The 25,647-nt window shown below is 45.8% G+C and overlaps 1 protein-coding gene across 1 annotated transcript in view; it reads left to right on the top strand.

Annotated features, from left to right (window-relative positions):
* Window positions 1-25,647, top strand: part of LOC135057097 (uncharacterized) — a 204,258-nt gene that overhangs the window by 154,706 nt on the left and 23,905 nt on the right. Inside the window, exons 12-14 of the mRNA XM_063962998.1 lie at window positions 12,832-12,947; window positions 23,902-24,093; window positions 24,284-24,764. Coding sequence (XP_063819068.1) covers window positions 12,832-12,947; window positions 23,902-24,093; window positions 24,284-24,764 — 789 coding nt within the window. The remainder of the gene's footprint in view (window positions 1-12,831; window positions 12,948-23,901; window positions 24,094-24,283; window positions 24,765-25,647) is intronic.

The raw sequence follows: 25,647 nt of genomic DNA on the forward strand, positions 1-25,647 counted from the left end.
CAGCGTGTGCCGGGAGCTGTGTTATTCCCCCTCATATATCACTGTACGGTCCCCTCTCCCCTATATAATAACACCACATATCAGTGTGTGCCGGGAGCTGTGTTATTCCCCTCATATATCACTGTACGGTCACCTCTCCCCTATATAATAATACCACATATCAGTGTGTGCCGGGGGCTGTGTTATTCCCCCTCATATATCACTGTACGGTCCCCTCTCCCCTATATAATAATAATACCACATATCAGTGTGTGCCGGGAGCTGTGTTATTCCCCCTCATATATCACTGTACTGTCCCCTCTCCCCTATATAATAATACCACATATCAGCGTGTGCCGGGAGCTGTGTTATTCCCCCTCATATATCACTGTACAGTCCCCTCTCCCCTATATAATAATAATACCACATATCAGTGTGTGCCGGGGGCTGTGTTATTCCCCTCATATATCACTGTACAGTCCCCTCTCCCCTATATAATAATAATACCACATATCAGTGTGTGCCGGGGGCTGTGTTATTCCCCCTCATATATCACTGTATGGTCCCCTCTCCCCTATATAATAATAATACCACATATCAGCGTGTGCCGGGAGCTGTGTTATTCCCCTCATATATCACTGTACGGTCCCCTCTCCCCTATATAATAATAATACCACATATCAGCGTGTGCCGGGGGCTGTGTTATTCCCCCTCATATATCACTGTACAGTCCCCTCTCCCCTATATAATAATACCACATATCAGTGTGTGCCGGGAGCTGTGTTATTCCCCCTCATATATTACTGTACGGTCCCCTCTTCCCTATATAATAATACCACATATCAGTGTGTGCCGGGGGCTGTGTTATTCCCCCTCATATATCACTGTACGGTCCCCTCTCCCCTATATAATAATAATACCACATATCAGTGTGTGCCGGGAGATGTGTTATTCCCCTCATATATCACTGTACTGTCCCCTCTCCCCTATATAATAATACCACATATCAGTGTATGCCGGGGGCTGTGTTATTCCCCTCATATATCACTGTACGGTCCCCTCTCCCCTATATAATAATACCACATATCAGTGTGTGCCAGGAGCTGTGTTATTCCCCTCATATATCACTGTACGGTCACCTCTCCCCTATATAATAATACCACATATCAGTGTGTGCCGGGGGCTGTGTTATTCCCCTCATATATCACTGTACGGTCCCCTCTCCCCTATATAATAATAATACCACATATCAGCGTGTGCCGGGGGCTGTGTTATTCCCCCTCATATATCACTGTACAGTCCCCTCTCCCCTATATAATAATACCACATATCAGTGTGTGCCGGGAGCTGTGTTATTCCCCCTCATATATTACTGTACGGTCCCCTCTTCCCTATATAATAATACCACATATCAGTGTGTGCCGGGGGCTGTGTTATTCCCCCTCATATATCACTGTACGGTCCCTTCTCCCCTATATAATAATAATACCACATATCAGTGTGTGCCGGGAGCTGTGTTATTCCCCTCATATATCACTGTACTGTCCCCTCTCCCCTATATAATAATACCACATATCAGTGTGTGCCGGGAGCTGTGTTATTCCCCTCATATATCACTGTACGGTCACCTCTCCCCTATATAATAATACCATACCCTCCAACTGTACCTTTTTAATAGGTACAGTACCTTTTTTTCATGGTCTGTACCGATTTTTGGCTCTCCAAACTACCACTGAAAGTATAGGAAAAGGGGCGTGGCCACGCCCCCTTTACCCGCGGCCACGCCCCCTTTTCGGGTTTGTACCGATTTTTCAGTGTAAAATGTTGGAGGGTATGTAATACCACATATCAGTGTGTGCCGGGGGCTGTGTTATTCCCCCTCATATATCACTGTACAGTCCCCTCTTCCCTATATAATAATAATACCACATATCAGTGTGTGCCGGGAGCTGTGTTATTCCCCCTCATATATTACTGTACGGTCCCCTCTTCCCTATATAATAATACCACATATCAGTGTGTGCCGGGGGCTGTGTTATTCCCCCTCATATATCACTGTACGGTCCCCTCTCCCCTATATAATAATAATACCACATATCAGTGTGTGCCGGGAGCTGTGTTATTCCCCTCATATATCACTGTACTGTCCCCTCTCCCCTATATAATAATACCACATATCAGTGTATGCCGGGGGCTGTGTTATTCCCCTCATATATCACTGTACGGTCCCCTCTCCCCTATATAATAATACCACATATCAGTGTGTGCCGGGAGCTGTGTTATTCCCCTCATATATCACTGTACGGTCACCTCTCCCCTATATAATAATACCACATATCAGTGTGTGCCGGGGGCTGTGTTATTCCCCTCATATATCACTGTACGGTCCCCTCTCCCCTATATAATAATAATACCACATATCAGCGTGTGCCGGGGGCTGTGTTATTCCCCCTCATATATCACTGTACAGTCCCCTCTCCCCTATATAATAATACCACATATCAGTGTGTGCCGGGAGCTGTGTTATTCCCCCTCATATATTACTGTACGGTCCCCTCTTCCCTATATAATAATACCACATATCAGTGTGTGCCGGGGGCTGTGTTATTCCCCCTCATATATCACTGTACGGTCCCCTCTCCCCTATATAATAATAATACCACATATCAGTGTGTGCCGGGAGCTGTGTTATTCCCCTCATATCACTGTACGGTCCCCTCTCCCCTATATAATAATAATACCACATATCAGTGAGTGCAGGGGACTGATATTCCCCCTCATATATCTAGATGCTAGAACCAAGTGGTATTGCTTACCCCTTCTCCTTCCTCTCCATATAGAATAATATAATACGCATATGATATAATAAGAATTTACTTACCGATAATTCTATTTCTCGGAGTCCGTAGTGGATGCTGGGGTTCCTGAAAGGACCATGGGGAATAGCGGCTCCGCAGGAGACAGGGCACAAAAAGTAAAGCTTTAGGATCAGGTGGTGTGCACTGGCTCCTCCCCCTATGACCCTCCTCCAAGCCAGTTAGGTACTGTGCCCGGACGAGCGTACACAATAAGGGAGGAATTTTGAATCCCGGGTAAGACTCATACCAGCCACACCAATCACACCGTACAACTTGTGATCTAAACCCAGTTAACAGTATGATAACAGCGGAGCCTCTGAAAAGATGGCTCACAACAATAATAACCCGATTTTTGTAACTATGTACAAGTATTGCAGATAATCCGCACTTGGGATGGGCGCCCAGCATCCACTACGGACTCCGAGAAATAGAATTATCGGTAAGTAAATTCTTATTTTCTCTATCGTCCTAGTGGATGCTGGGGTTCCTGAAAGGACCATGGGGATTATACCAAAGCTCCCAAACGGGCGGGAGAGTGCGGATGACTCTGCAGCACCGAATGAGAGAACTCCAGGTCCTCTTTTGCCAGGATATCAAATTTGTAGAATTTTACAAACGTGTTCTCCCCTGACCACGTAGCTGCTCGGCAGAGTTGTAATGCCGAGACCTCTCGGGCAGCCGCCCAAGATGAGCCCACCTTCCTTGTGGAATGGGCCTTAACCGATTTAGACTGTGGCAGGCCTGCCTCAGAATGTGCAAGTTGAATTGTGTTACAAATCCAACGAGCAATCGACTGCTTAGAAGCCGGCGCACCCAACTTGTTGGGTGCATACAGTATAAACAGCGAGTCAGATTTTCTGACTCCAGCTGTCCTGGAACATATTTTCAGGGCCCTGACAACTTCTAGCAACTTGGAGTCCTCCAAGTCCCTAGTAGGTGCAAGGCACCACAATAAGCTGGTTCAGGTGAAACACTGACACCACCTTAGGGAGAGAACTGGGGACGAGTCCGCAGCTCTGCCCTGTCCGAATGGACAAACAGATATGGGCTTTTTTGAGAAAAAACCACCAATTTGACACTCGCCTGGTCCAGGCCAGGGCCAAGAGCATGGTCACTTTTTATGTGAGATGCTTCAAATCCACATATTTGACTGGTTTTAAACCAATGTGATTTGAGGAATCCCAGAACTACGTTGAGATCCCACAGTGCCACTGGAGGCACAAAAAAGGGGTTTGTATATGCAATACTCCCTTGACAAACTTCTGGACTTCAGGAACTGAAGCCAATTCTTTCTGGAAGAAAATTTACAGGGCCGAATTTGAACCTTAATGGACCCCAATTTGAGGCCCATAGACACTCCTGTTTGCAGGAAATGCAGGAAACGACCGAGTTGAAATTTCTTTGTGGGGCCTTCCTGGCCTCACACCACGCAACATATTTTCGCCACACGTGGTGATAATGTTGTGCGGTCACCTCCTTTCTGGCTTTGACCAGGGTAGGAATGACCTCTTCCGGAATGCCTTTTTTCCCTTAGGATCCGGCTTTCCATCGCCATACCGACAACGCAGCTGCGGTAAGTCTTGGAACAGACATGGTACTTGCTGAAGCAAGTCCCTTCTTAGCGGCAGAGGCCATAAGACCTCTGTAAGCATCTCTTGAAGTTCCGGGTACCAAGTCCTTCTTGGCCAATCCGGAGCCATGAGTATAGTTCTTACTCCTCTACGTCTTATAATTCTCAGCACCTTAGGTATGAGAAGCAGAGGAGGGAACACATACACCGACTGGTACACCCACGGTGTTACCAGAACGTCCACATCTATTGCCTGAGGGTCTCTTGACCTGGCGCAATACCTGTCCCGTTTTTTGTTCAGACGGGACGCCATCATGTCCACCTTTGGTATTTCCCAACGGTTTACAATCATGTGGAAAAAACTTCTCAATGAAGTTTCCACTCTCCCGGGTGGAGGTCGTGCTGAGGAAGTCTGCTTCCCAGTTTCCATTCCCGGGATGAAAAACTGCTGACAGTGTTATCACATGATTTTCCGCCCAGCGAAAAGTCCTTGCAGTTTCTGCCATTGCCCTCCTGCTTCTTGTGTCGCCCTGTCTGTTTATGTGGGCGACTGCCGTGATGTTTTTCCCACTGGATCAATACCGGCTGACCTTGAAGCAGAGGTCTTGCTAAGCTTAGAGCATTATAAATTTACCCTTAGCTCCAGTATATTTATGTGGAGAAAAGTCTCCATACTTGATCACACTCCCTGGAAATTTTTCCCTTGTGTGACTGCTCCCCAGCCTCTCAGGCTGGGCTCCGTGGTTACCAGCATCCAATCCTGAATGCCGAATCTGCGGCCCTCTAGAAGATGAGCACTCTATAACCACCACAGGAGAGACACCCTTGTCCTTGGAAATTGGGTTATCCTCTGATGCATCTGAAGATGCGATCCGGACCATTTGTCCAGCAGATCCCACTGAAAAGTTCTTACGTGAAATCTGCCGAATGGAATTGCTTCGTAGGAAGCCACCATTTTTACCAGGACCCTTGTGCAATGATGCACTGTTTTTAGGAGGTTCCTGACTTGCTCGGATAACTCCCTGGCTTTCTCTTCCGGGAGAAACACCTTTTTCTGGACTGTGTCCAGAATCATCCCTAGGCACAGCAGACGTGTCGTCGGGATCAGCTGCGATTTTGGAATATTTAGAATCCACCCGTGCTGATTGTAGCAGTATCCGAGATAGTGCTACTCCGACCTCCAACTGTTCCCTGGACTATGCCCCTATCAGGAGATCGTCCAAGTAAGGGATAATTAAGACGCCTTTTCTTCGAAGAAGAATCATCAATTCGGCCATTACCTTGGTAAAGACCCCGGGGTGCCGTGGACAATCCAAACGGCAGCGTCTGAAACTGATAGTGACAGTTCTGCACCACGAACCTGAGGTACCCTTAGTGAGAAGGGCAAATTTGGGACATAGAGGTAAGCATCCCTGATGTCCCGGGACACTATATAGTCCCCTTCTTCCTGGTTCGTTATCACTGCTCTGAGTGACTTCATCTTAATTTGAACCTTTGTAAGTGTTCAAAAAAAATTTTTTAGAATAAGTCTCACCTAGCCTTCTGGCTTCAGTACCACAATATAGTGTGGAATAATACCCCTTTTCTGTAGTAGGAGGGGTAATTTAATTATCACCTGCTGGGAATACAGCTTGTGAATTTTTTCCCATACTACCTCCTTGTCGGAGGGAGACTTGGTAAAGCAGACTTCAGGAGCCTGCGAAGGGGAAACGTCTCGACATTCCCATCTGTACCCCCGGGATACTACTTGTAGGATCCAGGGGTCCTGTACGGTCTCAGCGCCATGCTGAGAACTTGTCAGACGCGGTCGAACGCTTCTGTTCCTGGGAATGGGCTGCCTGCTGCAGTCTTCTTCCCTTTCCTCAATCCCTGGGCAGATATGATCTTATAGGGACGAGAGGACTGAGGCTGAAAAGACGGTGTCTTTTTCTGCAGAGATGTGACTTAGGGTAAAAAACGGTGGATTTTCCAGCAGTTGCCGTGACCACCAGGTCCGATGGACCGACCCCAAACAAGTCCTCTTCCTTTATACGGCCATACTGTGCCGTTTGGAATCTGCATCACCTGACCACTGTCGTGTCCATAACATCTTCTGGCAGTTATGGACATCGCGTTTATTCATGATGCCAGAGTGCAAATATCCCTCTGTGCATCTCGCATATATAGAAATGCTCTATAGTCAATAAAATACTGTCCCTGTCAAGGGTATCAATATTTTTAGTCAGGGAATCCGACCAAGCCACCCTAGCTCTGCACATCCAGGCTGAGGCGATCGCTGGCCGCAGTATAACACCAGTATGTGTGTATATACTTTTTATTATATTTTCCAGCCTTGTCAGCTGGTCCTTGAGGACGGCCCTATCTATAGACGGTACCGCCACTTGTTTTGATAAGCGTGTGAGCGCCTTATCCACCTTAAGGGGTGTTTCCCAACGCGCCCTAACTTCTGGCGGGAAAGGGTATACCGCCCATAATTTTCTATCGGGGGGAACCCACGCATCATCACACACTTTATTTAATTTATCTGATTCAGGAAAAACTATGGTAGTATTTTCACATCCCACATAATACCCTCTTTTGTGGTACTTGTAGTATCAGAAATACGTAACACCTCCTTCATTGCCTTTAACGTGTGGCCCTAATAAGGAATACGTTTGTTTATTCACCGTCGACACTGGATTCAGTGTCCCTGTCTGTGTCTACCGACTAAAGTAAACGGGCGTTTTAAAACCCTTGACGGTGTTTTTGAGACGTCTGGACCGTACTAATTGTTTGTCGGCCGTCTCATGTCGTCAACCGACCTTGCAGCGTGTTGACATTATCACGTAATTTCCTAAATAAGCCATCCATTCCGGTGTCGACTCCCTAGAGAGTGACATCACCATTACAGGCAATTGCTCCACCTCCTCACCAACATCGTCCTCCTACCTGTCGACACACACGTACCGACACACAGCACACACACAGGGAATGCTCTGATAGAGGACAGGACCCACTAGCCCTTTGGAGAGACAGAGGGAGAGTTTGCCAGCACACACCAAAAACGCTATAATTATATAGGGACAACCTTATATAAGTGTTTTCCCTTATAGCATCTTAATATATATATAAGCATATCGCCAAATTAGTGCCCCCCCTCTCTGTTTTAACCCTGTTTCTGTAGTGCAGTGCAGGGGAGAGCCTGGGAGCCTTCCCTCCAGCCTTTCTGTGAGGGAAAATGGCGCTGTGTGCTGAGGAGATAGGCCCCGCCCCTTTTTCGGCTGCCTCGTCTCCCGCTCTTAACGGATTCTGGCAGGGGTTAAATATCTCCATATAGCCTCCGGAGGCTATATGTGAGGTATTTTTAGCCAAAATAGGTATTCATTTGCCTCCCAGGGCGCCCCCCTCCCAGCGCCCTGCACCCTCAGTGACTGCCGTGTGAAGTGTGCTGAGAGGAAAATGGCGCACAGCTGCAGTGCTGTGCGCTACCTTTAGAAGACTGAGGAGTCTTCTGCCGCCGATTCTGGACCTCTTCTTACTTCAGCATCTGCAAGGGGGCCGGCGGCAAGGCTCCGGTGACCATCCAGGCTGTACCTGTGATCGTCCCTCTGGAGCTGATGTCCAGTAGCCAAGAAGCCAATCCATCCTGCACGCAGGTGAGTTCACTTCTTCTCCCCTAAGTCCCTCGTTGCAGTGATCCTGTTGCCAGCAGGACTCACTGTAAAATAAAAAACCTAAGCTAAACTTTCCTAAGCAGCTCTTTAGGAGAGCCACCTAGATTGCACCCTTCTCGGCCGGGCACAAAAATCTAACTGGCTTGGAGGAGGGTCATAGGGGGAGGAGCCAGTGCACACCACCTGATCCTAAAGCTTTACTTTTTGTGCCCTGTCTCCTGCGGAGCCGCTATTCCCCATGGTCCTTTCAGGAACCCCAGCATCCACTAGGACGATAGAGAAAGGGCATATTACCTGGCTGCCACTGTGATTGTAAGGCTACAACAAAATGGCGGCAAAGCCTTTTTTTTTTTTTTTGTCCCGTCCTCTCTGCTCTCATGCCGGGACTGGAGACTAAATGATTATGGCCGCCGGACACCGCAAATGAGGACTCTATGGGACGCACGGCATATTACTCTAGTAATGGAGCTGACTACGGCTGATCACATGATGCTCTACACTAATCACAGCACTATAGACAATTACAGGGGGCGGTACAGTAGTCTTTCAGCAAGCTGAATAAAGGAATGGGCGTGGTTATCTAAAGGGGCGTTTCCTCTTCAACTTCCGGGTAACGGTCGCTCAGGAAAAAGCGGAGAGCGGCCATTGAGGTGACTGGCAGCAGGTTATTATATTACTTATTATTATACAGGGGGAGCAGCCTGTGGTGCTGCATTATCATCAAATAGGTAGAGCAGACTATAATGCTATATATAATACAGGGGGCGCAGCGTTATCATACAAATAGTGCAGGCTGTAGTGTTATATATAATACAGGGGGAGCAGTCTGTGGTGCTGCCTTATCATCATACAGGTAGAGCAGGCTATAGTGTTATATAAGGGAGCAGCCTGTGGTGCTGCATTATCATCATACAGGTAGAACAGGCTGTAGTGTTATATATAATACAGGGGGAGCAGCCTGTAGAGCAGCATTATCATGCAGGTAGCTCAGAACCCAGTGTAGGTATAATGCAGGTGGAGCAGACTCTGTTATTAATGTAATACAGGGGTAGCAGACTATAGAGAAAGGGTGTATACCATCACACTCAGGGGATCTGGTCTGAAGATCGACAATGTTTAGGTCGACCACTATAGGTCGACAGTCACTAGGTCGACATGGATGGAAGGTCGACAGGGTTTCTAGGTCGACAGGTCTAAAGGTCGACATTAGTTTTTCACATATTTTTTTGGACTACGAGTGGAACGCTAATCTGTGCCGAGCGAAGCGGTAGCGGAGCGAAGGCACCATGCCCGAAGCCTGGCGAGTGAAGCGGTGCACTAATTTGGGATCCCTGTCACTCTACGAAGAAAACGACACAACATTTTTTTAAAATCCTCATGTCGACCTTTAGACCTGTCGACCTAGCACATGTTGACCTAGAAACCCTGTCGACCTTCCATCCATGTCGACCTAGTGACTTTTGACCTATAGTGGTCGATATAAACATTGTCGACCTAGATAATGTCGATTTGATGAACCACACCCCACACTCAGACCCACCCTTATACAGCTCCCCCTGATCCCCGTACTTTCTCACTCCCTATCCTGTGTGCACAGAGCCAGCGTTTCCCAGCACCACTCCTCAGGGGACTGTGACAGGGCATGTTTTCCAGGTCTCCTCACAGAATCACTAGTGAGATATAATTTACAGTGTGTCAGTCAGTAATGAATGCACCTGTGCTCCAGCAGGGAGATATAGAAAACATGTCCTGTTAAGGATCTCCGGGGACTGGATATAGGAAACATGGCCAGCAGGATTGTCACACATCCTACAGTGGTAGGCGAACTGTGGATTACAGCAGGTCATGCTGGGACTTATGGTCCCACTACAGCTGCGGAGTCACAGGTTGTAGCCTGCTAACACTCAGGACATTGGACCTAATTCAGACCTGGGGTAAATTTACTAAGATGGGAGTTCTATTAAAGATGGGATGTTGCCCATAGCAACCAATCACATTCTACTTCTCATTTATCTAGCACCTTCTAGAAGATGGTACCTGGAATCTGATTGGTTGCTATGAGCAACATCCCATCTTAAATAGAACTCCCATCTTAGTAAATTTACCCCCTGATCGCAGCAGCAAATTTGTTAGCTAAGGGGCAAAACCATGTGCACTGCAGGGGAGACAGATGTAACATGTGCAGAGAGAGTTAGATTTGGGTGAGTTATATTGTTTCTGTGCAGGGTAAATACTGGCTTCTTTATTTGTACACTGCAATTTAGATTTCAGTTTGAACACACGCCACCCAAATCTAACTCTCTCTACACATGTTACATCTGTCTTCCTGCAGTGCACACGGGCCCTCAAATGCTAAGCCGCCGCCCTCTGGGAGTGTATCTCAGCTTAGCAGAAGTGCGAACGAAAGGATCGCAGCGTGGCTACAAAAAAAAGATTGTGCAGTTTCTGAGCAGCTCCAGAGCTACTCCTACCTAGCGATCACTTCAGACTATTTAGTTCCTGTTTTGACGTTGCGAACACGCCCTGCGTTCGGCCAGCCACGCCTGTGTTTCCCCAGGCTAGCCTGCCTTTGTATCTAACACGCCTGCGTTTTTCCACACACTCCCCGAAAACGGTCAGTTACCACCCAGAAACGCCCACTTCCTGTCAATCACTTTACGACGAGCAGCGCGACTGAACAGCGTTGCTAGACCTTGTGTGAAAGTACTTTGGCTGTTGTGAGAGTACGTCGCGCATGCGCATTGCGCCGCATACGCATGTGCAGAAGTGCCGCTTTTTTATCTAATCGCTGCGCTGCGAACGAAAGCAGCTAGCGAACAACTCGTAATGACCCCCCTGGTTTTGCCCAACTGCTAACAAATTTGCTGCTGCGATCAGGTCTGAATTAGACCCATATTGCAGATGTGAGAGAAAATACGATAGGTGACATAGGGCCGTAGTGGGGGAGGGGGCCTGAGAGGTGGGAGGAGCTATCGGAGGGTGTATAATGGGGGAGGGGGGGGGACGGAGAAGTACAGTAAGATGATTGGTGCAGAGACCTCTGAGAGAGGTGTGTACTCCATATAGTGATCAGTGTGTAATAGGGATGCATTTAATTTACTGCCTGTCAGGACACCGACGCCGGGAATTTCCTACTGAACCCTTGTAATATCAGTCTGACTTTTGTATAGCGATCAGTGTGTGTCAGAGGTGTGACCTGTGTGTAGCCATCAATGCATGTCAGGGGTGTGGCCTATGTGTGTCAGGGGTGTGGCCTATGTGTGTCAGGGATGTGACCTGTGTACAGCCATCCGTGTTGTCTGGGGTGTGATCTGTGTGTAACCATCAGTGTGTGTCAGGGTTGTGACCTGTGTGTAGCCATCAGTGTGTGTCAGGGGTGTGACCTGTGTGCAAACATCCGTGTTTGTCTGGGTTGTGACCTGCGTGCAGACATCTGTGGGTGTCTGGGGTGTGATCTGTGTGAAGCCATCCATGTGTGTCAGGGATGTGACCTGTGTGCAGACATCTGAGTGTGTGTCAGGGGTGTGACCTGTGTGTAGCCATCCATGTGTGCCAGGGGTGTGATCTGTGTGCAGCCATCCGTGTGTGTCAGGGGTGTGACCTGTGCGTAGCCATCCGTGAGTGTCGGGGGCGTGACCTGTTTATAGCCATTGGTGTGTGTCTAGGGCGTGACCTGTGTGAAGTCATCCATGTGTGTCAGGGGCGTGACCTGTGTGGAGCCATCCGTGTGTGTCAGGGGCGTGACCTGTCTGCAACAATCCGTGTGATTCAGAGGTGTGACCTGTGTGCAGACATCTGTGTGTATCAGGGGTGTGACCTGTTTGTAGCCATCCGTGTGTGGCAGGGGTGTGACCTATGTTGAGCCATCCGTGTGTGTCATGAGTGTGACCTGTGTGCAGACATCCATGTGTGTTTGGGGTGTGAAACAAACTTATGTCTAGGAAACGGGCAGATGTAAAAGGTAAAATGAGCAGCCAGTAGAGGTGTAGAGAAGATGCGACCTGTGCTATAATAAACCGCTAGTGGTTTAAAACCGTAAATATAAAAAAATAAAACATATATAGCAGCTCTATAGACACACAATAAAATTAGAAATAACTATTCAATTGGATATGAGTTCCGATGGTGTTACATAATGATAGCAGCATAGGGTGGTATCAAATTATCTGCGGTAATGGTTCACGGTCAATATCCTATTAGCCCCGGTAGCCGGCGGTTATCTCCCGATGCCGGCACTTATCAGGGATTGGTTTCGCCTGCCTCAGGTAGGTAAAGTCAAATCTCAGATAACTGACTTTTTTTTTGCAAAATAAGTGCGTGAATATACATAGGTCCGTGGCTTTTTATTTTCGCACGAAAAACAAGTGTTTATTGGATAGGGGTAGGAAAAAAATTGCGAAAAACTCCAGTTTTTCGTGGCCGCGGCTGTATCATGGGTAATCTGATTCTCCCCATTATAATACATTAGAATCAAACTAGTACAATGCAATGAAAAACCTGAAATTAATGTTGCTAGTTTCCAACAATTACTCATTGATATAATGTCGTCGTCCCCCTGTGTTATGGGTGTTACCTGTTTGTAGTCATCAGTGCGTATCAGGGGTGTGATCTGTGTATAACCATCATTGTGACCTGTGTGTATCTGGTATGTGATTTGGATTGTGCAAAAGAGGATGGCTTAGTGGTTACTCAGTGTTTCGTATTGGAATATGTGATATTTATTATAATTCGTTTTATTCCTAGATATCGTTATTACTAGACGTCACGTGAGGGCGAGATGTGTCCTGTATAAATCACTTACCACTGAGGATGGACAAGGATAGGAGTTACATGACTGAGAGGATACTAAATCTTACCCTGGAGATCATCTACCTGCTGACTGGGGAGGTGAGGGGGTCTGGGAGTGTCACAGTGACATCACATATCTATAGTAATAATACAGGGACATGACGGGAGCACAGTGACGTCACTTATATCTATAGTAATAATACAGGGACATGACTGGGGAGGTGAGGGATCTGGTAGTGTCACACTGACATCACTTATATCTATAGTAATAATACAGGTACATGACTGGGGAGGTGAGGGGATCTGGGAGTGTCACAGTGACTTCACTTATATCTATAGTAATATTACAGGGACATGACTGGGGAGCACAGTGTCGTCACTTATATCTATAGTAATAATACAGGGACATGACTGGGGAGCACAGTGACGTCACTTATATCTATAGTAATAATACAGGGACATGACTGGGGAGGTGAGGGGATCTTGGAGGGTCACAGTGACATCACTTATATCTATAGTAATAATACAGGGACATGACTGAGGAGGGGATCTGGGAGTGTCATAGTGACATCACTTATATCTATAATAATAATAATACAGGGTCATGACTGGGGAGTTGAGGGGATCTGGGAGTGTCACAGTGATGTCACTTATATCTATAGTAATAATACAGGGACATGACTGGGGAGGTGAGGGGATCTGGGAGTGTCACAGTGACATCACTTATATCTATAGTAATAATACAGGGACATGACTGGGGAGGTGAGGGGATCTGGGAGCATCACACTGACATCACTTATATCAATAGTAATAATACAGGGACATGACTGGGGAGGTGAGGAGATCTGGGAGCGTCACAGTGACATCACTTATATCTATAGTAATAATACAGGGTCATGACTGGGGAGGCGAGGGTATCTGCGAGCGTCACAGTGATGTCACTTATATCTATAGTAATAATACAGGGACATGACTGGGGAGGTGAGGGGATCTGGGAGTGTCACAGTGACATCACTTATATCTATAGTAATAATACAAGGATGTGACTGGGGAGGTGAGGGGATCTGGGAGTGTCACAGTGACATCACTTATTTCTCCATTTGGGTCCACAGGTTATCCACAGGATAACAATGGGATATGATGGGGCGACAGCGGATTGGCACCAAACGATCACAAGCTTTCAGGCCTCCCAGGATGCAATGGGCTCGTCCATATATTCCTGCCCACTGGCTCAGTCAAATCAGTTTTTTGTTTGGTGCGGCAGGAGTCAGTCCATGGTCACAGGCCTGCTGTGTTTGGCAGCCCTAAGCTTTTTTATTTCATTTTTATAGTCTTACTACATTGTTTTTGAGTGATCTTTCCTAACAGCGTCTTACACGCATATTGGAAAGAGTCGCTCCAACAACTCTCCGCCGGGTCGCAACAGCGCTTACCCACGGTACAAGTGCTTTCTCGACGGGAGTCTGTGTCGGATATACTAGCAGGTCCAGCAGACGTTACCAGGCTGTGGCCGGAGCACGGGGAGAAGGTAAGGCATCGGTTCCGCTTAGAAGGGGAATACGGACACAGCCGCACTGTTTTGGCGCGCCACCACCACGGGTGTTCCAGCACTAGGCCTTAGGGATCATAAGGCACCAGGATTAGTTTGAGGCTGCGATCCCTAGGGTTGATGTCAGCGGTGGGGAGCCAGACGCTCTACTGGTCGCCCCTCCCCCCAGTTCATGACCAGTTTCCGTGCGTCTCCCGCCATGAACTGATTGCCTCACTTCCATCTCATACGCTACAACGAGGGGTCTCGGTTGCTACATAGGCCTCCCCGTCCGTGTACACTAAGGTTACCGCTAGGACGGGTCGCAGACGGGTGCGTCTGCATGCACCAGCGTCCACTGTACGTCTGTGTCCACTAAAACGTTACCGGAGCGGCAGTGTACACTAGTAGCATCTGGATCCACTCAGCGTTTGCGAACGTATTGATCGATCCTGGAAGTGGGGTGAGTCTCCCTGTATCCCACTCTATGGAGTAAGGGTTATACAGCACTAAAATTCTATCTACTATGTTCGTATGAATAGTTAACTTTAGTGCCTATTGCATATGAGTCTGTGTACATTACTGTGGTTTTCTTCACAATGCGTCTGAATACGTTAAATAACTCTATAGAACAGAATTCAGTAAATGTACTCGTACATACTTGAAATGTGTTCATAGTTGATAATATGCTCATATGACTAATATATAACATGTGACTGCTAGTGTGATTGCCGACTTTATATATGTTTGTCAGTGTTTCTTCTGAGCCTCAGTGCTGGTGCTTGGGTTGGGGTCAGATTGATATCACTTTAATACAGTAAAGTGATTACAGTCACAGATTGTGTAGTATACTGTGTAAAGCTGATTATTTTTCATGTCTAAGAGCGGCAAAGGTGACGAGGTTACAATAACAGTAACACCAACACTTATAACAAGTTTATCCTGCAAGGTGGGGTAATCAGCTCAGCATCTGGCACATGATGGGTTATGTGCAAATTGTTTTGCGTTTATGCAGATTGCAAGGCAGATCCCTGTTCAACGACAAATAGATCCACCTTGGGCTATGTTTGCACAAACCTTATCCAGTATAGCTGACAGGTTGGTCCCTACAGCTTCAACCTTAGGAATAGGGTACACTATTAACCCATACATGCAGCTCCCGTCTTATGGTATAGTCCCAACAGGTTCTACAAATCAACAAGCTGATAAACCAGTGGTAAATATATCATCACAGGCTACACAGGATGATACATCAGATGAGGATAGCTCCATTTACTCTACTTCACCATATGAAGAACAGGTAGAAGGTTTCAGCTCAGAGGATATAGCTGAGTTAATTGGAGCAATGAAGGCTATTCTGTCTCTAGAGGATTCAGCAGAGCCAATAATAAAAACTAAAGCACCCGTGTTTAAACGTCCCAAAACAGATAGGTTTGAGTTTCCAGGGTCAGAAGAACTGCCGGAAATTATGGAGGAAGCTTGGGCTACACCCTATAGGAAATATAGAATTCCAAAAAAATGGGATTCCCATTACCCTTTTCCAACTGGGGATTGTTTAAAAAGAGAAGTGCCTCCAAAGGTAGATACGCACGTCATTCGATTAGTGCGAAAATCTATTTTACCTTTACCATCAACATCATTAAATGATGTCACAGACAGAAGAGTGGATGGGTTTTTGAAAAACATTTTTTCTCTGTCGGGCAGTCATACGGCCTGCTATGGCCTCAGCCTGGATAGCAAAAGCTGTAGTTGAATGGGCTGACGAACTGGAAAACGGGTTTACAGCACCTACTAGGGAGCAGGAATCCCATATAGCCCATATGAAACAGGCTGCACTATTTTTAGAAGAAGCAGCAATGGATATGGGTACGATTGCTTACAAAGCATCAGCCTTCACAGTAGCTGCTCGCAGAGCAATTTGGCTGCATACATGGAAAGCTGATTCAGAATCCAAGAAGGTTCTGGAAGCTTTGCCTTTTGTTGGGAACATTCACTTTGGTAAGGAATTGACAAATATTCTGGAGTCAGAAGCAGAATCCAAGAAGGTCAGGTTTCCTGCCAGTTATAACCCTAGGCCTAGGGGTTCGGGGTTTCGGCCATTTCGGTGGCAAGGTAAAACAAAGGGCAAAAATGATTCTAAGCAGACCCAGTACAATAAGTCTGGTAAGGCAAAAACGCAATGGGCTACCAGAGGGCCAACTTCTAAACCAGAACAGAAACCATCAGCCTGATGGTGCGAGCCTCCACCTGGAGAACACCAAGGTAGGGGGCAGACTCCTTCAGTTTGCACACATATGGCATCAGTCGACGACCGATGCTTGAGTGCAAGAAGTGGTAACTCTCGGTTATGTTTTACCTTTCAAGAAGCAGCCTCCTCACAGGTTTTTTTGCACCAGCCCATCTCATATAGAGGTGAAGGCCAGAGTACTGCAAGAAGCAGTTCAGAAATTGCTTCAGTCCGGGATAATTATTCCAGTACCCCCGACACAACGGGGGCAGGGTTTTTACGCCAATCTTTTTTTGGTTCAGAAGCCAAATGGGTCATTCTTGCCAATTCTCAATCTCAAAATGTTAAACAAATACATTTGGGTCCCAAGGTTCCACATGGATACGTTCCATAATTTTGGTCATGGAACCAGGGGATTACATGGTATCTCTGGATATACAGGATGCTTACCTGCATGTGCCTATAGCATTGTCCCATCAGTGTTACCTCAGGTTCGCCATCCTTTAACAACATTTTCAGTTCCAGGCATTACCCTTTGGGTTAGCCACCGTCCCCAGAGTATTTACCAAGATCATGGTGGTTATGGCAGCTTATCTCCGCAAGCAAAGGATAAGGATTTTTCCGTACTTCGACGATCTTTTAATCTTGGCACAATCCCAGGAACTGCTCTTGAGCCATCTCCAACAGACAATAACTTGTCTACAGAAACACGGAGGGCTCATAAATTGGGCAAAGTCGTCTCTGATTCCGTCACAACGGATGATTCACTTGGGGGCTGTATTGGATTCAAGTCTGCAGAAAATATTTTTACCTCAGGAAAAGATATCCAAGGTGCAGTTAATGACTCAGGAATTATTACACAGTCAGACAATATCAATTCACGCAGCAATGCGAGTGATGAGGTTGATGGTGTCAACATTCGACATGGTGGAGTATGCGCAATTCCACTGAAGACCTCTGCAGCATCTGATTCTGACCAGATGCAATGGAATACATCAGACAATAAAGAAACAAATGATGGTACTTCCAGTAAAGGTAAAAAGGTAATTAGCCTGGTGGCTACAGACATCCCATCTAGACAAGGGAAGACCCTTTTGGGTATCAGATTGGGAGATCCTAACAATGGATGCCAGTTTACAAGGCTGAGGAGCAGTGTCTGGAAGATTATGGTTCCAGGGACAATGGACCACAGAAGAAAGTCACCTGCCAATAAACCTGTTGGAACTCCGGGCCATATACATGGCACTGATTCAGGAAAAGGACATTCTGCAAGGAAAATCTGCAAGGAAAACCAGTCCAGATCCGTTCAGACAATGCAACGGCAGTAGCGTACCTCAGCCATCAGGGAGGAACTTGCAGCCAAAAAGCAATGAAGGAGGTAAGTGGGCAGAACTCCATCTTCCAGCATTGTCCGCAGTGTTCGTTCCAGGAGTCCTAAACTGGGAAGCGGACTTTCTCAGTCAACACACCATTCAAGCAAGCGAATTGGCTCTACACCCGGAGGTCTTTCAGACTCTAGTAGACAAGTGGGGCTTGCCAGAGATAGACCTCATGGCATCCCATCTGAAAAACAAAGTTCCGGCATGCGGGTCAAGAACAAAGGACCCCGAAGCGAGCCTTGTGGATGCACTGTTAGTGAAATGGGACTTTCATCTGGCATATCTGTTTCCTACAACCCCCCTGCTGCCCAGAGTGGTGAGAAAAATAAAGCAAGCAAAGGGTGCAGTGATTCTGATAGCTCCGGCTTAGCCCAGAAGGCATTGGTACATAGATAGGCAGAGGATGTTCCAATTCTGCTCCCTCAACGTCCAGATCTACTGATGCAGGGTCCTTGTTATCACAGGCATCTGGATCGGCTGTCTTTGACGCCGTGGCTGTTGAAACCTCTATCCTGAAGTCAAGAGGATTCTCACAACAGGTAATTCAAGCTATGCTCAGAGCAAGGAAACCTTCCTCAGCTCGTATTTATCACAGAATATGGTAAGCTTATATTCATTTGAGCAGTGAAAGATGTATGGATCCAGGATCTTTCAGAGTATCCAGAATCTTAGATTTCCTTCAGGCAGGAATGTATAAGGGTTTGAAGGTGGCTCCCTTGAGAGTTCAAGTATCAGCATTAACTGTATGGTTCCAAAAGAAAATTGCCACTTTACAGGATGTGCGTACATTTTTCCAGGGAATGCTGCGCATTCAGCCAACTTTTGTTTTTCCTGGAGTACCTTGGGATTTAAGTCTGGTCCTTAAAGCCCTTCAGGGTGCTCCGTTTGAACCCCTTAATAAAGTGGATCTTAAATGGTTGACAGCTAAAGTACTCTTTCTACTGACTATGACATCAGCTAGGAGAGTGTCAGATTTAGGAGCGCTGTCATGTAAGTCTCCTTTTCTGATTTTTTTTATCCAGATAAAGCAGTTCTCAGAACTAGGTCTGGTTATCTTCCTAAGGTGGTCTCTAAGTTTCACCTTAACAAAGAAATTGTAATCCCGGCCTTTCAGGTGTCGGGCCTTTCTGCGGGAGAAGCGTCACTGGACGTAGTCCGTGCATTAAGAATCTACGTGGATCGTACCAGTGCCATCAGAAAGACAGATTGTCTCTTCATTCTCTACGGAAGAGGGGATGGCCTGCTACTAAACAGACGCTATCAAGACGGCTTCGAATGACGATTTCAGAAGCATACCCTCGAGCTGATCTCCCTGTTCTGGCTAATGTCTCTGCTCACTCTATACGTAAGGTAGGTCCTTCATGGGCAGCACAACATGGTGCTTCAGCAGAACAGATATGTAAGGCAGCCACATGGTCTTCCATTAACACATTCATTATACATTATGCCTTGGATACCTTTGCCTCTCATGATGCTAAATTCGGGCAAAAAGTTCTGTCTAATCAGGAGCATCCTCACCACTAAAAATTGCTTTTGGAAATCCCATTGTTATCCTGTGGATAACCTGTGGACCCAGCCGGAGAAATATATGTTATGGTAAGAACTTACCGTTGATAACGGTATTTCTCCTGTGTCCACAGGTTTCCACAGGGATCCCACCCTGACGCACCTGATTTGAGAATCCGTATACTCCCTAACCTCTTCCCTCTTGCATGGAAGGCTGTGCATATGTTTTCTTCTCGCCTGAATAGGGTTCTACTTAATGCACCTGCCTAAATGCTTTGGAATACAACTGATTTGACTATACCAGTGGGCGGGGATATATGGACGAGCCCGTTGCATCCTGGGAGGTCTGAAAGCTTGTGATCGTTTGGTGCCAATCCGCTGTTGCTTCATCATATCCCACTGTTATCCTGTGGAAACCTGTGGACATAGGAGAAATACCATTATCAAAGGTAAGTTCTTACCATAACGTATATATGTAGAACACCAAGGGAATGATTCTACACCAGCAAAATATAATGAAGAATAGTATAAACCAGAAATATCAAATCAGTGTGAATAACTCATAATTCACATGTTCTGGTGGTGCACCCAAAGTCAAACAGTACAGTTGTAATGCAAATTTTTGAATAAGAAGAAAGACTTTTTTGTGGGTGCACTCTTATGAAGTATTAGTAAAGTTTTTAAAACATTTCTTTATTTGTGGTCATCTAAAACTAACAGTGTATTAAACAATTGACAAAACAAACAACACTTAAATTAAAACACGCATGGGCATGGGTCCAAAATCTTGTGGTCTTATACACCATCAATTGTATGGATCAGTGAACCCTGCTGCTCCGCCTATGCACTAAATAATTATAAAGGACCTCTGGTCGGTAGATCAGAACTCACATGGGTTAATTACTTTGTGATGGGAAATATCTTCCAAATTGGATTCTAAAATTACTGTTGCAATGAGAGACTGATGAAGGTGGAAGAGAGAAGTTAACAGAGATTCTGCTGTCAGCGTTCGACACTGGGTGTTCCCAATGGATTTTCTACTGCACTTGGTATTCCCAGGGGGTCTCCCACCCTAGTACTGGCCAAGCCCACTCCTGCTTATCTCCCAAGTTTGGGTGACATTGGGCGTGTTCCTGTGTGGAATGATGGTAGAATAATATAACGCACCTCCCAGTGAATCGCTGATGAGAGATCACTTGAAAAAGATAAACTGGGATCAGTGCAGTCAGAAGGAACAATATATGGATCTGCTGCCAACGTTAGGCGGGGGACAAAATAAATGAATGTCCTCCGGATCGTTGGTGGGAGTCCACGAGCCAAGAAGGAGAAAAAGAAGAACAAGAAAGAGAAGAATTGTTTAGAAAGAGAGACAGAGAGAGAAAAGAGAAAGAGAGGGTTCTGATAATGTGATCCACGGAATTTAGACGTATTGACGTGGATAATGAATTGCTGCCACTGGGTACACTTATGTCATAAGAATATGTCCTAGGTATTAGGCAGACAATATAGTATTGGTATATAATTATACCTGCCTAATATATAATTGTAAGCACAAGAGCTTGGAAATATAGTAAATAGATATATCAAGGATCCCCTGAAAGGGTTTGAACAAATCTTCAAATCAATATCCGTTATTGTTATGCATACATATATATATATATAGATATATATAATCCAATTATTGTTTACATATTACTGCAAATTATATAATCACATTGTCTCCTTGAATTGCAGAAATTAAACACAGTGCTTACTATCTATACATGGATAGAAATGTTTAAAGATACTCCAATCACTTGTTCAAAATCAGTAACAAATTATAAGTACTCCAACTCCGGAATAAATGTCAAGTGCTTACTGAGAATGTATTGGCAACAATTGTAGCTATTGTGGTAACAGCATTCACACAGTCTGTAATAATCGCTACAGCTTAAAGTCTAAAAGTATCCTATTTTTTAATGGAATCACAAAGTTATGAACCACACTATTTTATTGGATGCCAGCTTCTTTCAAAAGCGATCTTTACTGCTGCTATCCCTATATATAATATACAGCTCAATCCGAGATGATGCTAATACCGTGCCCAAAATTAGTAGAGACTGATGCACACTTCAGGGGATCTATATATAGCAAAAAAGTGTCCCCCACAGTATTAAATACCTGTAATACAGGGGTGGCCAACCAGTCAGAGACAAAGAGCCAAAAAATCTTGTTAGGTATGTCAACGAGCCGACATCAAGCCAAAGGCGTGTGTGCAAAAATGGGGTGTGGCTTTATCCCAGCTAGGGCACACCCCTGGTATATAAAATACATTGAAAAAGCCAGATCCAACATAAAATACATTTTAAAGCCAGATCCAACATAAAATACATTTTAAAGCCAGATCCAACATAAAATACATTTTAAAGCCAGATCCAACATAAAATACATTTTAAAGCCAGATCCAACATAAAATACATTTTAAAGCCAGATCCAACATAAAATACATTGAAAAAGTCACTTTCACATAAAATAATTGAAAAATCCAAATCCATATTAAATATATTGAAAAAGCCAGATTCACATAATACACTTCAGCTTCCCATGTGTCACTTCAGCCAGCTCCAACATATGTCACTCCAGCCAGCTCTCTCCTACAGTATGTAACTACAGTCAGCTCCCCCATTGTGACTCCCTGCCCGAACACTCTGTGTCACCCCATCCAGCCCCGACAGTGCAATAGAATTGTTCCAGGGCCACTTGATTCCCTGTCAAAAATGGCGCCGCTTGCTTGAGTCTGCCCCCCAGGCTAAAGGTTGCCACCAAGCCCCTGATTGCAGCAGCCACTTATGTGTCCTCTATTTGCCAGTGGATGTCTCACCTATAGTATTTGGCTTCCTCGGTTTTCAGTCAATGTAGTGCTGCTGCGTATCTGGCTGGAGGGCAGTGGTTTCTGTATCTGTTGTGTTCAAGCGACTTTGAGTGTTGGGAGCCAAATTTGAGTAAAGAAAGAGCCACATGTGGCTCAAGAGCCACAGGTTGGCCACCGCTGCTGTAATAGATAACAGTATTGATTAAATTGGAAGACACTTACAGATCCTGGATTGTGGTAGTGCCAGCGCTAAACCAATAGCCGCTGGGGCCCGTTCGGACCTCCAAAAATGAAGATCGGGGTCCCGGAGCAGAGGCAGCAGACAGCGCTGATGAGGTGTCCGGCGTGCAGTGGCAGGAGACCTGTGTTATGTCGGCAGCTGATTGGGGACAACTGGGGAGTAGGATCCCAAAGCTAAGAGCCACAAGCAGAGACTGAAGCGGCGCTGTTATGAAGCGGCTCGGGCTGAGCTGGAAAGCCGGTCCATGAGTTCAGATAGAGTGCGGCAGCGAGCAGCAGGGGAACGAGCCGCGGCGTGGGACGCTGCTGAATTGAATATAACTGGTTAACTGAATACAACGTCTTTTCTCAAATTGCTGGGGTATAGTAATCTCAGTACTCTGTGCTCATTGGAAGTCATTCCGAGTTGTTCGCTCGCAAGGCGATTTTAGCAGAGTTGCTCACGCTAAGCCGCCGCCTACTGGGAGTGTATCTTAGCATCTTAAAATTGCGAACGATGTAATCGCAATATTGCGATTACAAACTTCTTAGCAGTTTCAGAGTAGCTTCAGACTTACTCGGCATCTGCGATCAGTTCAGTGCTTGTCGTTCCTGGTTGACGTCACAAACACACCCAGCGTTCGCCCAGACACTCCTCCGTTTCTCCGGCCACTCCCGCGTTTTTTCCGGAAACGGTAGCGTTTTTTCCCACACGCCCATAAAACGCCGTGTTTCCGCCCAGTAACACCCATTTCCTGTCAATCACACTACGATCGCCTGAGCGAAGAAAAAGCCGTGAGTAAAAATCCTAACTTCTTAGCAAATTTACTTGTCGCAGTGCGGACATTGCGCATGCGCACTAAGCGGAAAATCGCTCCGATGCGATGAAATTTACAGAGCGAACAACTCGGAATGAGGGCCATTGATTGAAATGATCCCATCCTGTGTAAAGGAAAAAGTATAATTTACTGATTACAACATATATAATAATAAATTATATTAATCTGAATAGGGAAACATAAAATAAACCCAAATGAAAATGCAGATTACCGGTCATATTAAAATGGTAGACAAGATCAAGGTTCTAACATCTCTCCTTGTCCCCACTATTTGAACAGGTGAATATTATCTCAGCTAATTAGGAGATCCACATATTGGAATAAGTGCAATCCTATAACATTGCTGTTATACATATACCTATGCATATTATGCATGTAGGGACATATACACACCTATGTGCATACACAGAAACATTACTATAGTAATAATACAGGGACACGACTGGGGAGGTGAGGGGATCTGGGAGTGTATGCAGTAATATTTAGTGTCTTCACCATACACAGGATTACACAGTAGTGAAGAACACATCTGTTGAACGTGAGATGCCCAGCAGCTGTCCCCGTATGTCAGGAGGACTGAGCAGGACCCAGAGCCTCATCACGGTGCCTCCACCTCAATCACTGACACATGAGAGGCACAATGACCAGAAGATCCTGGAAATCGCCAACAAGATCATTCAGCTGCTGACTGGAGAGGTGACTGCTGGGAATGGGACATTATACAGTAACACCGGGGGATGTGTCTGGGTGATGACTGGAGAGGTGACTGCTGGGAATGGGACATTATACAGTAACACCGGGGGATGTGTCTGGGTGATGACTGTATCATTGTGTGTGTCAGGTTCCTATAAGGTGTCAGGATGTCACTGTCTATCTCTCCATGCAGGAGGGGGAGTATATAGAGGAACAGAGGGGTCTGTACAAGGACGTGATGATGGAGAATCACCGGCCCTTCACATCACTGATTAAAGAGACGCATGTGACTGATATGAAGGCAGAAGATACAGAGGGAGAAGAGACGTATGTGACTGATATGAAGGCAGAAGATATAGAGGGAGAAGAAGAGACGTATGTGACTGATATGAAGGCAGAAGATATAGAGGGAGAAGAAGAGACATATGTGACTGATATGAAGGCAGAAGATATAGAGGGAGAAGAAGAGACGTATGTGACTGATATAAAGGCAGAAGATATAGAGGGAGAAGAAGAGACGTATGTGACTGATATGAAGGCAGAAGATACAGAGGGAGAAGAAGAGACGTATGTGACTAATATGAAAGCAGAAGATATAGAGGGAGAAGAAGAGACGTGTGTGAGGGGTGATCAGCAGTGTAAGGAGGAGGAAATCCCTACAGATATCAGCACAGGTGAGTTATAAACACTTATTACAGAACAGCGTCACATGTTCTCCATGTTCGGTAACTACAGCAATCTCTTATCCTACACCCTACTCTTGTCAGTACAGACTAATGAGGGAAATGTATCTTGCAGCGAGCGACTATTATACAGTATAGCACAATATAATGACCCACATTAAACATTCTCTCTGCTGTGCATAATATACATTATGGGCCATATTCAATAGCTAAAAGGACCTAACAGCACTCTATTCAAATCCAGGTCAAACCCGACAGGTTTGGCCCAGTCCCGACAGTGTCAATCCGTCTTTACATTGTCGGAAACTAGGCTAAAACCTGTCTGGTTTGGCTCTGCTTCCGACAATACACAATGCTCGGCGAGTGTATGCTGACAGGATTTCCGACAAGACGGCAGTTAATTATTGAATTCAGGTGTTTCAATCAGACCCATTGCCACAGGGGTATAAAATCAAGCACCTAGCCATGCAGTCTCCATTTGCAGACATTTGTGATACAAAATGGGTCGTTTTGAAGAGCTCAGTGACTTCCAGCTTGGTAATGTGATAGGATGATGCCACCTTTGTAATAAGACGGTTCTTGAAATTTCATCCCTGCTGGATATTCCACAGTCACCTGTAAGTAATCTTATTAGAACGTGGAAGCGTTTAGGAACAACAGTAACGCAGCCACGAAGTGGAAGACCACTTAAAATCACAGAGCGGGATCAACGACTGCTAAGGCGCATGGTGCGTAAAAGTCACCAACGCTCTGCTGATTCCATAGCTGAAGAGTTCCGAACTTCCACGGGCATTAATGTAAGCACAAAAACTGTGCGGTGGGAGCTTAATGGAATGAGTTTCCATGGCCGAGTAGCTCCATGCCAGCCTCACAT

This window comes from Pseudophryne corroboree, chromosome 3 (assembly GCF_028390025.1).
Source record: "Pseudophryne corroboree isolate aPseCor3 chromosome 3, aPseCor3.hap2, whole genome shotgun sequence".
Lineage (NCBI taxonomy): Eukaryota > Metazoa > Chordata > Amphibia > Anura > Myobatrachidae > Pseudophryne > Pseudophryne corroboree.